The 11777-nt window shown below is 32.3% G+C and overlaps 1 protein-coding gene across 2 annotated transcripts in view; it reads right to left on the bottom strand.

Annotated features, from left to right (window-relative positions):
- Positions 1-365: 365 nt before the first annotated feature.
- The window catches only part of LOC115885311 (dynein beta chain, ciliary-like), a 52589-nt gene continuing 41177 nt past the window's right edge, over positions 366-11777 (bottom strand). The window contains exons 17-21 of one of the 2 annotated variants that reach the window (XM_030904182.1): positions 10011-10158; positions 8701-8915; positions 7216-7535; positions 2593-2832; positions 366-711 (exon numbers count right to left, since the gene is read on the bottom strand). In XM_030904182.1, the coding sequence (XP_030760042.1) occupies positions 471-711; positions 2593-2832; positions 7216-7535; positions 8701-8915; positions 10011-10158 (1164 nt within the window). In that variant the 3' untranslated portion in view covers positions 366-470. The remainder of the gene's footprint in view (positions 712-2592; positions 2833-7215; positions 7536-8700; positions 8916-10010; positions 10159-11777) is intronic. The other variant, XM_030904183.1, reaches the window with a different exon arrangement.

Below are 11777 nucleotides of genomic sequence, written 5' to 3'. Positions count from 1 at the left end.
TCTTTTATTTATATTAAGCCACGTGCATACTTTCTGGTTAGATTTCCTAAGAATATTGATATTCGTACGGAGTGGCAAAATGTATTTTTTATATAATTTAATTTTTGTGACAGTAAACATTCAATTTATTGTTCAAATATAAGCATTTTAAAAATTAAATTTTTAAAATTAATGTTCAAATTTGGCGCGCGGACGATATGTCCTCGACAAGGATAGATAGAATAGAAGCACCACGTGTGCAACAAAAAAAGAAGATAAATGGAAGTCGTTGATATGCTTGCGACAGTTTCCATAGTGATTTACTTATCCACGTAAGTATATATGATCTAGGGCTAAGATACTACTTCTAAAAATAAAACAAAGTGTAAATCAATAATAACATTTTAATAAATTCTCAAAATTACATTAAGCTAATAACTTGTAAACAACAATAAATAACAAACATCAAAATACATTATAAAATACTCCCGTTAAACTTGTAACAAAATGGCTACTCCGGCCAAAGTCCATTTTAAAGCTTTTTCTTTCGTTTTTAAATTGAACGTCCAAACGAAGGTTGGACCTCGCATTCTAGTCTTGTACACCGGACAGTCGTACATGTTTCTCAAGTCCTGCTTGTCCTGGGTGATGGCCTTGATGAATATAACCGGTACCACAGGGAACAGTTCTTTCAGTTTCGAGTCTGCTATACTGTTGAGTTGTACATCCCATCTAAAAAAAACAAGATTAATGCAGAAAAGATTAATGCAATTTTACCGTCGTGTATAAAAGATATTTTTTTCCTTAGCTAGTTACGTTTTAAAAAATATTCAGAAATTATTATTTCAAGGAATTTATTACGAGTAGAAAAAATATTGTACTGGGTTGGCGTTGGTTTCTATGTAATTTGACAAATAAATAAAGCTATCTCTTTAGTTGTCAGTTTTGAGTCAATATTTTTAATTCTCTTTCGTGTCGATTGCTGATTGAATTGGAGCCAGAAATGGCTCAAAACGAAATAATTACCAACATATATTCAGGCTGAGGCGACAAACGCCATATTCAAACTACTTCCATTTAAATCCCGAATAACTTATGAAAAGAAATACAAATATTTTCAAAAATGGAAGCAATTAAAAAACGTGCGAGAAGAAATAAAGGTTTTAACCATTGCCTGGAAACTTAAATGGTGAAATTTTGATAAAATAATTTAGTACACACTAAAAACACGGTATGTCGCTAGCGGTAGGAAAAATAATTTTTAGAAGTTACTAGTTTATTTGGTTGCCTGTGATATGCATATACAGGGTGTTTTCTAATTAATCTAAAAAATAAAAAATCGTTAGAAAACGAATTAAGGCGGGCTCTTAATAAGTATATTTATTTTTTTCTCGACAACCGTTTGTTGAACAAGAAAAACTCAAAAGATCAATTTTGTTGAAAAAGGATGGCCAGTCAAGGAAAAAAATATATTTTCTTTAAAAAAGCAGTGGTGTACCATTTATGTTAAGCAAAAAATCGATTTTTTTTAAATTTTTAACACCCTGTAGATCAAAAAGGAAGTACTTTAGACCTAATGGTTATATAAAAATTGTTTTAAGAACACATGAGGAATCACACCATAACTTTTTAAACTAATTCGAAAACACCCTGTATATTGTCAACTTGACAATGACTGCTGATAAATCAAAAAATACCTTTTCAGTGAAAAAAGCCTGATTTTCGCAGGAAAAATTTTGATTTTTATTGAATTTGGGCCTGCGTTTGCAAATACTCGTTTGTTTTTTAATTTTCTATCTATCTAAATTTTAAATATATTAGTCAGAAATAGTTTTATTATTCATTAACTGTAAAAATGGTGTTTTCTTGTTGTGTTGCATCTTGCAAAGAAACTAACAAAACTGCAAAAATGTACGTGTTTCCAAAAGACGATAAGGTATGTATCTTAGATAAAAGAAAAATATATGGTATGTATTCGTTGTTTGATTTTTTTTCGTTCGCTTTAATATCTATAAATCTCGGTCTATTCATTAGACAGCCAGTCGACTTACGATCATTTACATGAAACTCTGTAAAATAAATAGAAAAATAAATTGTAAAATATAAATATTCTTATGTTTTATTAACGTTACTCTGATATACTAATATATCAGTGTAACTTTAAAAATAAATCCTTTGAATTCAAATATAAACATAAAAAACATTTACAGCAGAAAAGGCGAAGGCGCTGGGTTAAACGTAGTCTCCACTAAAAACACGGAGGAGCGCTTTGACCCAAAATTTTACTATTAAGTTTCATATCTATCTTAATAGTAGATTATTTTCTTTTATCTATGGTTTTAACCTATCGTCGCTGTTAAAGTATCATTTAGTCTACCCTTGCGGTCAAAGTACTATTTTATCAACTATTTTTGATAGATATAAAACAATTTTAACTGTTCCTATGGAAAAAAATATTTTTTTATTTTATAGATTTTCTTCCAGTGGAGAAAAACCCACAACCTTTGTTTAAAGATAAGCATACATTATTACACAATCTAAATGAAAATACTACTAAGAAGAAAGTGTCTCCAAAGAAAGCAAACATTACATATTTAATCTTCATTGACATACCTAGCTCCTTCCATGAACAAGCCATGTACGTATGCTCCCTCTCTGGGCGCCGTATTGAAGTCTTCCTTTTGCTTCTTGGTCACGTCAGTCATCAGACACATCTTGTCCAAAGGCCATTCGTTCTTCCTGGCGGTTTGTTGCATGATAGCTGTCAAAAAAGATTGTGGGTTGAAGAAACCGCCCAACCAGACGGCAGCTGGCATGGAAAAGTCTGAAACCCATCCCTCCAATTCTTTGATTCTATAAAATAGTTGAAGAAAAAAATTACTTTTACCGTTTTAAAACTAAATCATTATACAGGATGGTTCAAACTGTATTTTGGAAACTTCGGCAGCATATTCTGGCACGTTACTTCATAAATTATTTGGAAAAAAAACGATATAAAAATGAAACTTCTACACCCTGTATCTCCGAAACTAGGCATTTTAAGACTACACGAACTTTTTTTACTTATCTTTATCTGCCGAATATACTGCCGAAGTTTTCGGAATACAGTTCGGAAACCACTAAATGCGAGGTTCTCAATGAAGCTTTACTGTATGCAATTAAAATGAAATCAGTCAATATTTAAACACCATACAGTGATGTATAAAATACCCTCTTAGTGCTGCTTTGTTGTAAAAAGAAATAAATCCAACCTTTCAAAGGTAAAAGACGCGATATAAGGGAAAAGATTGAAAGAAATCGACGAGGCTAAAAAGAACGTTAACACCCACGAGATATCGTCTGATTCCCATGCAAATATGGCTCCTCTTCGAGAAGATCACGGGTTTTCTATACTGAGTGTTGCGATTATTGATTTTAGATTTATGTTTTATAAGTTGTAGGATTTTTGATAGTGTGGCAACCCATATTTTTGTATAAAAAAGTGGAAATCGTAGTTATGTAAATTATGACACATTCGGACATTATATAATTTATTATAAGAGAGAGAAAGAGAGAGAGAGAGAAGTAACGTCAATATTTGGTTGAAAATTGGTGTATTTTTGTATAAAAAAGTGGGAATCGTAGTTATGTAAATTATGACACATTCGGACATTATATAATTTATTATAAGAGAGAGAAAGAGAGAGAGAGAGAGAGAAGTAACGTCAATATTTGGTTGAAAATTGGTGTATTTTTGTATAAAAAAGTGGGAATCGTAGATATGTAAATTATGACACATTCGGACATAATATAATTTATTATAAGAGAGAGAAAGAGAGAGAGAGAGAAGTAACGTCAATATTTGGTTGAAAATTGGTGTATTTTTGTATAAAAAAGTGTGAATCGTAGTTATGTAAATTATGACACATTCGGACATTATATAATTTATTATAAGAGAGAGAGAGAGAGAGAGAGAGAAGTAACGTCAATATTTGGTTGAAAAATTGGAGTCTGGGAGTTTTTCGACGTAGTTAGTTTAGAGTTTTTGACGTAGTTATGTAAATTATGACACATTCGGACATTATATAATTTATTATAAGAGAGAGAGAGAGAGAGAGAGAGAGAGTAACGTCAATATTTGGTTGAAAATTGGTGTATATTTTTGTATAAAAAGTGGGAATCGTAGATATGTAAATTATGACACATTCGGACATAATATAATTTATTATAAGAGAGAGAAAGAGAGAGAGAGAGAAGTAACGTCAATATTTGGTTGAAAATTGGTGTATTTTTGTATAAAAAAGTGTGAATCGTAGTTATGTAAATTATGACACATTCGGACATTATATAATTTATTATAAGAGAGAAAAAGAGAGAGAGAGAGAGAGAGAGAAGTAACGTCAATATTTGGTTGAAAATTGGAGTCTGGGAGTTTTTCGACGTAGTTAGTTTAGAGTTTTTTGACGTAGTTATGTAAATTATGACACATTCGGACATTATATAATTTATTATAAGAGAGAAAAAGAGAGAGAGAGAGAGAGAGAGAAGTAACGTCAATATTTGGTTGAAAATTGGAGTCTGGGAGTTTTTCGACGTAGTTAGTTTAGAGTTTTTTGACGTAGTTATGTAAATTATGACACATTCGGACATTATATAATTTATTAAGAGAGAGAGAGAGAGAGAGAGAGGTAACGTCAATATTTGGTTGAAAATTGGTGTCTGGAAGTTTTTTGACATAAGAAATTTGGGATTGTAATGTCAATATGTCAATATGACTCCTATTTATAGAGTGCGCCACCTACATATTGTTTAACTGGTTTTAAAAAAAAATATCTTTTCGTAAAAATCGCTACGAGTAGTGGTTCTCGAGATATTTGGAATCTAAATTATCAATACCTGTCATCATTGACATACATTAAACATGTTCACTAAATAGCTGAATAATTGAAATCATTAATTTGATTTTTTTTGTGTCAAAGTTCAATAAAAACTGTTTAATCGTTATTTTTTCGCAGAAAAATTTATGATTAATTAAAAAAAATAATAATTTATTATTTCAGTCAAATAACTATACTCAACGTGTGCTTATTGTTTGTCAATGATGACATGTGTTGACTATATTTCCATTCTACATATCTTAAGAACGGTTGCTCGTAGCGATTTTTACCAAGAGACATTTTTTACGTAAAAAGACATGGAAATGTCTTCTTCAGTCAGTAGTTTTATACAGGTACGGAAGAAAAGTTATTACTCTTCAAAACAGGTAGCGCCCCCTACAATTAGGAATCATTTTAACATCAAAATCAAATTTCTCGTGTCACAAAACTCGCAGACACCAATTTTCATCCAAATATTGACGTTACTTCAGAAATTATTTGGAAAAAATCCAAATAAAAATAAAACTTCCACACCCTCTATCTCCAAAACTAAGCATTTTAGGACATACCGAGGGACATACATTATTTATATGAACTTTTTTACTTATTTTTATCTGCAGAATATCCTGCCAAAGTTTCCGGAATACAGTTCGGACCACCCTGTATATGTATGGGTACTTCTCTCGTTATACAATTTAGGCATTCTTCATGTAACAAACAAATTTCGCAATAATTATTCCCCTGGAGCATGGATAAACGATTCGCGCCAATTTGTTCTTTTATCGATCACGTGTCATCTTCTCGTGTAACGACCCAATTCACCAACAGCATTAATTCTTCTCCTCTCCACTCCGGCACGAATCTAGCATATTTGTTAATCGATTTTCTGTCAGTGCATCCCGTCCCCGCCCCGCCCCTACGTCCCACCGCCCTTCTTCGGCAATATCTAATTTAAAATATGGCCCTTATTAATCATTATTATCGTTGGCGAGAGCGACAGTTATTCGAGTTTTAAACTGACCGGAGTGGCGCTCTAAATTGGTTGTTCTAAACGAGTTGGGAGCGCGAGTTTTTGAGACAGGAGAGTGTTATTTTATAACTGTTGCTGTTATAAAAAAATTACAGTTTGAAACAGTCGTTGATTTCTAAATATACAACAGTTACGGGAGTAAGAGTGCTTTGAAATCGAAGTAGGCATCTGCAGCTCCCGGAATTTCTACCAAGCTTGCAACAATTGTTTAAAAAAATATGTATTATGTATCCGGTTTTTACAGCGTCCTTCGCCGCCCTCCGGTCTCCATGCGCCACCTCCGTCCGTTGTCCCAATCTTCTGGTAGTAGGTTCCTTGGTTCCAGGAAAGTTTAGGTCGGCCTCGTTTGCGTCTGTCTGTAGGTGTCCACTGCAACGCTTGCTTTGGTATTCTGTCGTCATCCATTTGCTGTACATGACCGTAGCGCTGCAGTTGTTTTTCTTGTATATCTCGTACAATGTTATTGTACTATATTTCCATTCTACATATCTTGAGAACGGTTGCTCGTAGCGATTTTTACCAAGAGATATTTTTTACGTAAAAAGTCATGAAAATGTCTTCTTCAGTCAGTAGTTTTATACAGGTACGGAAGAAAAGTTATTACTCTTCAAAACAGGTAGCGCCCCCTACAATTAGGAATCATTTTAACATCAGTACCCAAACCAAACCAAACACCCTGTACAAATTTGTAAAAAATCTTAAAATATGTAAAACAACAAAAAAAAATATACGTGTTTAAGAGTTTTTCCGAAAAACTCACCGGTTTTTTTTTGAATAAAAAATATTTTAATATTTGAGGGATAGTTTCACCCCCTTTGAATTCGAGTTTCGAAAAATCTCTTCTTATCGAACCTCTACACCCTAAAGTAAATCTGTTTTCCAAAAATCAGCTTTTTACGTCAAGCGCTTTAAGCAGGATCGTGATTAATCAATGACCAGATTTTTCGAAACACCCTGTATACATTTTTAAAAAATCTTAAAATATGTAAAAAGGCAAAATAAAATATACGTGTTTAAGCGTTTTTTCGGAAACTTGACCGTTTTTTAAATAAAAATATTGTAATATTTGAGGGGTGGTTTCACCCTCTTGAAACTGGAATTTCGAAAAATCCCTTCTTATCGAACCTCTACACCCTAGAATCAACCTGTATGTCAAAATTGAGCTTCTTACGTTGAGTGGTTTGAACAGGATCGTGATTAATCAGTATGTCAGTCACTTAAGGATTTTATATATTAGTATAGATTCAATATCATGTAAAAGCCGACAACGCTGTGCCGGTCAAGCTTAATCACGTGACTAAGGGCTTATTTGGTATTATCTAGGTTTATAAGTCACAACAACGTTCATACCTCAACGTCAAATCACCAACCCACTGTCCGAGAGGCAGCAAACTCGGATACGCCTTCACCGACCACGAATCCGGTACCTGGTCCATGAAAAGCGACTCTTCCAAGACTTCCATGTCCGACGTGATGGTCAGTTCGCCTTTCAGACCCCCATCGAGCTCGTGTAGTGACCGTTTCATCTCCCTGGTCAGGTTGTTCATGCGTTCGCACTCTTGGAACGCTACTATTATGTAAGGGGTGCGTTCTTCGACTTTGGCCATCATTTCCGCCACTGGGAATTCTTCGGGAAGTTTGTCGTAGATTTCTTCCAGCGTATTTCTTACCTTAAAGTTAAATCAATGGATTATTTTTACAAGTTTTTTTTTAATTTAATTTGCATTGTTCAGTATATCGGTTGTTACTTCCAAAATTGGCAAATAAAGTTTCAAGTATTTCTACTAAACTGTTTCTTATAAAGCTAATAGCTCTTATAAAACATTCCACAATTGAAGAAAAATTTTATTCAATAAAGTGTCTCAAGAAATCCCCATGTAAATTGTAAAAATAAAGGATAAAAGTTTCCTAAAAAGTTTTAAAAAACAGTTTAAAATAAATCGAATGGTTCATTTTGAATTGTTAATACGAATTCGTTTTTGAGTTATAAGAGGTACTATACAGGGTGGTCTGAACTGTATTTCGGAAACTTCGGCAGCATATTCTGCAGATAAAAATAAGTAAAAAAGTTCAAATAAATGTATGTCCTAAAATGCTTAGTTTCCGAGATACAGGGTGTAGAAGCTTCATTTTTATTTCGATTTTTTCTAAATAATTTCCGAAGTAACGTTAATATTTGGATGAAAATTGGTGTCTGGGAGTTTTTTGACATGATAAATTATGATGATGAAGGCGCCACCTACATGTGTTTTAACTGTTTTGAGGAGTAATAACTTTTCGCCCGTACCAGTATAAAACTACTGAGTGAAAAAATATACATTTCCGTGATTTTTTACGTAAAAAATGTATCTTGGTAAAAATCGCCACGAGCAACCGTTCTCAAGATGTTCCCAAATTTATAATTTGAGTTAAAAAAACATCTACTCAACATGTTTCATTTTTGTCATCAATAAAAAAAAATTATTTGGAAAAAATCGAAATAAAAATGAAACTTCTACACCCTGTATCTCTGAAACTAAGCATTTTAGGACATACATTTATACGAACTTTTTTACTTATTTTTATCTGCAGAATATCCTGCCGAAGCTTCCGGAATACAGGTCGAACCACCCTGTATATTAAACAGTAAGCAATAGCCGGATTTTTTATGTAAGAATATATTTTTATCTCTATAGAAATTTAATAAAATAATTTTTTCTCTAAAATAAAATGTGTAACTTTTATCAATTTTTTTTTTTTATTTTTTAAATTGACATAGGATTTTCTATGTTTATGTTGGCGACGCAATAGAGGGTATACAATAAAGAAATAAATATTTTTTTCTGAATCACTCACTTTTTCTTCTCTGGACATTCCAGCTCCAGCTGCAGCACTGGAATCCCTAGGCTGCATCTCGAATATTGTTCTGAACATGTTCTCAGAAGTGCTGGCCAAAAAGCCGATTTCTGCGTTGGGGTGCAGGCCGTACAAATAGGGGCTCTCAGGAGGTAATCGGTCGTCTATATACCTATGATATCCTACGTAGTCGGTATTGGGTGGTGCAAAGAAACCTTTAAGAGAAGAAGATAGATAAAAACTCTATTGTATGGTACGTTCTCTAAAAGAAATGACGGGTATCTGGCTTTTTAATTTTAAAAACTGACATTTGTTCTGTTATTTTTTCGATATTGTTTGTCAAAGTCAAATATATCCTCATTGGACAGTTTGTAATAATAGTTTTTTCCATAGCAGCTGTTAAAATTGCCTTATATCTATCAAAAATAGTAAGTACTTTTACCGCAAGGGTAGATTAAATGATAATTTAACAGCGAAGATAGGTTATAAACTTTATTTCTTCTCGCACGTTTTTTAATTGCTTCCATTTTTGAAAATTTTTGTATTCCTTTCGACAACTAAAGAGACAGCTTTATTTATTTGTCAAATTACATAGAAACCAACGCCAACCCAGCACAATATTTTTTCTACTCGTAATAAATTCCTTGAAATAATAATTTGTGAATATTTTTTAAAACGTACCTCGCTATGGAAAAAAAATATTGTTTTATACAAGACGATAAATGGTATTTTATCGTCTTGTATAAAAAATAACTATTACTATTGACTTTTCCCCAAATATTACAACCAAATCACAAATTAATTAAAATACGTGTTCTTTTTTATAGATGTACAGCTGGTTCCAAAAAAAATGAATACGACTCTTTACACATTTTTTTCGAATATTTGAGCAGTGTATATTTATATGTCAAGTATTTTGACATGTTAAGGTTATTGTGACATTGAATAAAACAACTTTGTTTTTGACAAAGTGACAAATAAATTTTTCAGAATGTCAGCATGACATGAGTAGAGAAATGGGGGACTGATATCATAGAATATACTGCCCGAAATAATAAAAATATGTTTTAAATCGTATTCAATTTTATTGGAACCAGCTGTACCTATTAAAAACATCGTAAGTGACAAAATATCTCAAATTTTTCAAGAATTTAAACTCTGCACAGCAAAATAATATATGACATTAGTTAAAGATAGTTATCTGTCTTTTTAATAAGTACCTACTATATTACATTTTTCTCCAGTTTTATTAGATATCGCCTGGAAAAATTAATCATATTTTATTATAATTATGTTTAATATTATTATACCTGGTGCAAATTGAAGATCACCCTCAATCAGCTCAGATTGCATGTAGTTCAAAAGGTAACTGCGACATAGTCTTCTATCCCAGTCATCTGTGATATGTCCTCCATACATAATCTCTCCAAATAAGTACCGCAAATCTTCAAACGGTACCTATATCTCAACAGAAACCAAACATAAATTCAGTTATGTTTGTGGTTGAAAGTAAAATATTGAATAATGTCAATCAGTACTAAAATATCGTTGTACCACCCTGTATATCAATATATTTTAAAGCTCCTATTGAGAAATTCAAATAAATGCGATCTCCTCGCCATACCCTATTCAATATACATGTTATATGCGATGAAAAATTATGCAAGGTATGCAATCAATATAAATATGTTCGATGCATTCACCTTTATAGATAGAGCTAGAATAGAGTTTGTTCGTTTTTTTTCTACTTTCTTCTCGCTCTTTCAACGCCGGCCCACTTGAGATATTTTTATTAGAAAGCGTCGGCAAGCTCTCAGAAAATATGTCGTGTCAATAGAGAATTTATAAAACTTGATAGATTAGGTCTTGTAAGAAGTTTTATGCAACTAAGGCTTCATTCAGGACCTCGCAATTAGTGGAATAAGTTAGTGGTTTCAATTACAATTTATATTTTTTAGTTTACGATCATTCACAATGTCTAAAAAACACAATTAAAATTAATAAAATATCCTAGCAACATCTTGCGGTAGTCAGTTGTACCCATGATACAAAGAATACAAGGTATGATATTGCGCAGGTTGGTCATTACGTCACAGGTGATAAACGCTTAGATAAACGGCACCATTGGTCGGCAAGCTCCGCGCGCCAATTTCAAATTGTCAAACAGATGACACATTAAATGTGAAAATAATTTTTCAAATGTCAAGCAAGATGATTTGATATAACTTTTGGGGTTATGTCCTAATTCTTCCCTATTTTAGGTCTTTTTTTTATTAGTGGCAATTGAACAATATAGATATTTTTTGTATGGCGTATGATGTCACAGGTGGTATGCGCAAACTTAACGAAATTGGAGCCGCTATCGATCATACCTTGTTTTCTTTGTATCATGAGTTGTACCCATAGAGAAAGTGTAATATTTAGCTTATAAAACAATCAACTTTTGATCTCTAACTACAATTTCTCTTGATGGATGATAATCAAAGGTCAAAATGACAAATTTTGAAGTATAATTAGTGAAAAAGTTAAAAGTTTGTTAACTTTTTCTACTAACGAACATAAAAAACATACGCAAAGAGGTGAAACAATAAAGTCGGGCATTGCAGATCATGTATAGTTCAAGCACCACAACATAAAATGGTTAGGTTTCTTAAAATATTTTAATTAAAAGAAAATTTGTAAAAGTGACCAACGCTTCAAGCTTAATCACGTAAAAGTTTATTTGATATGAGGTATATGTACTTTATGATTTTGCCAATGCTTATTCAAGATCATGTTTGTGACAGTTTTACACATGTTTTATTTTTTACTAACGTGTACCCGCAACTTCGTTCGGGTCGAATTAATCATTTGTAATGGTGATGATAAAGTAAAGCAAGAATTTTCATTAACATACAAACTGGATAAAATTTTACACACATTTATGTCAGCATGAGAAAAAACAATATGGCGATATTATTATATAACTTGGTAATATTTGAGGGGTAGTTTCATCTCGTTGGAATTTGACTTTCGAAAATTCCGTTTGCCAAAAATAAACTTTTTACGTCAAGCAGTTTAAGCAGAATCGTGGTTAA

This window comes from Sitophilus oryzae, unplaced genomic scaffold, assembly GCF_002938485.1.
Source record: "Sitophilus oryzae breed Bouriz unplaced genomic scaffold, Soryzae_2.0 scaffold_381_pilon_pilon, whole genome shotgun sequence".
NCBI lineage: Eukaryota > Metazoa > Arthropoda > Insecta > Coleoptera > Curculionidae > Sitophilus > Sitophilus oryzae.
The sequence above is the reverse complement of the archived record's forward strand: the minus strand, read 5'-3'. Positions and strand labels throughout refer to the sequence as shown.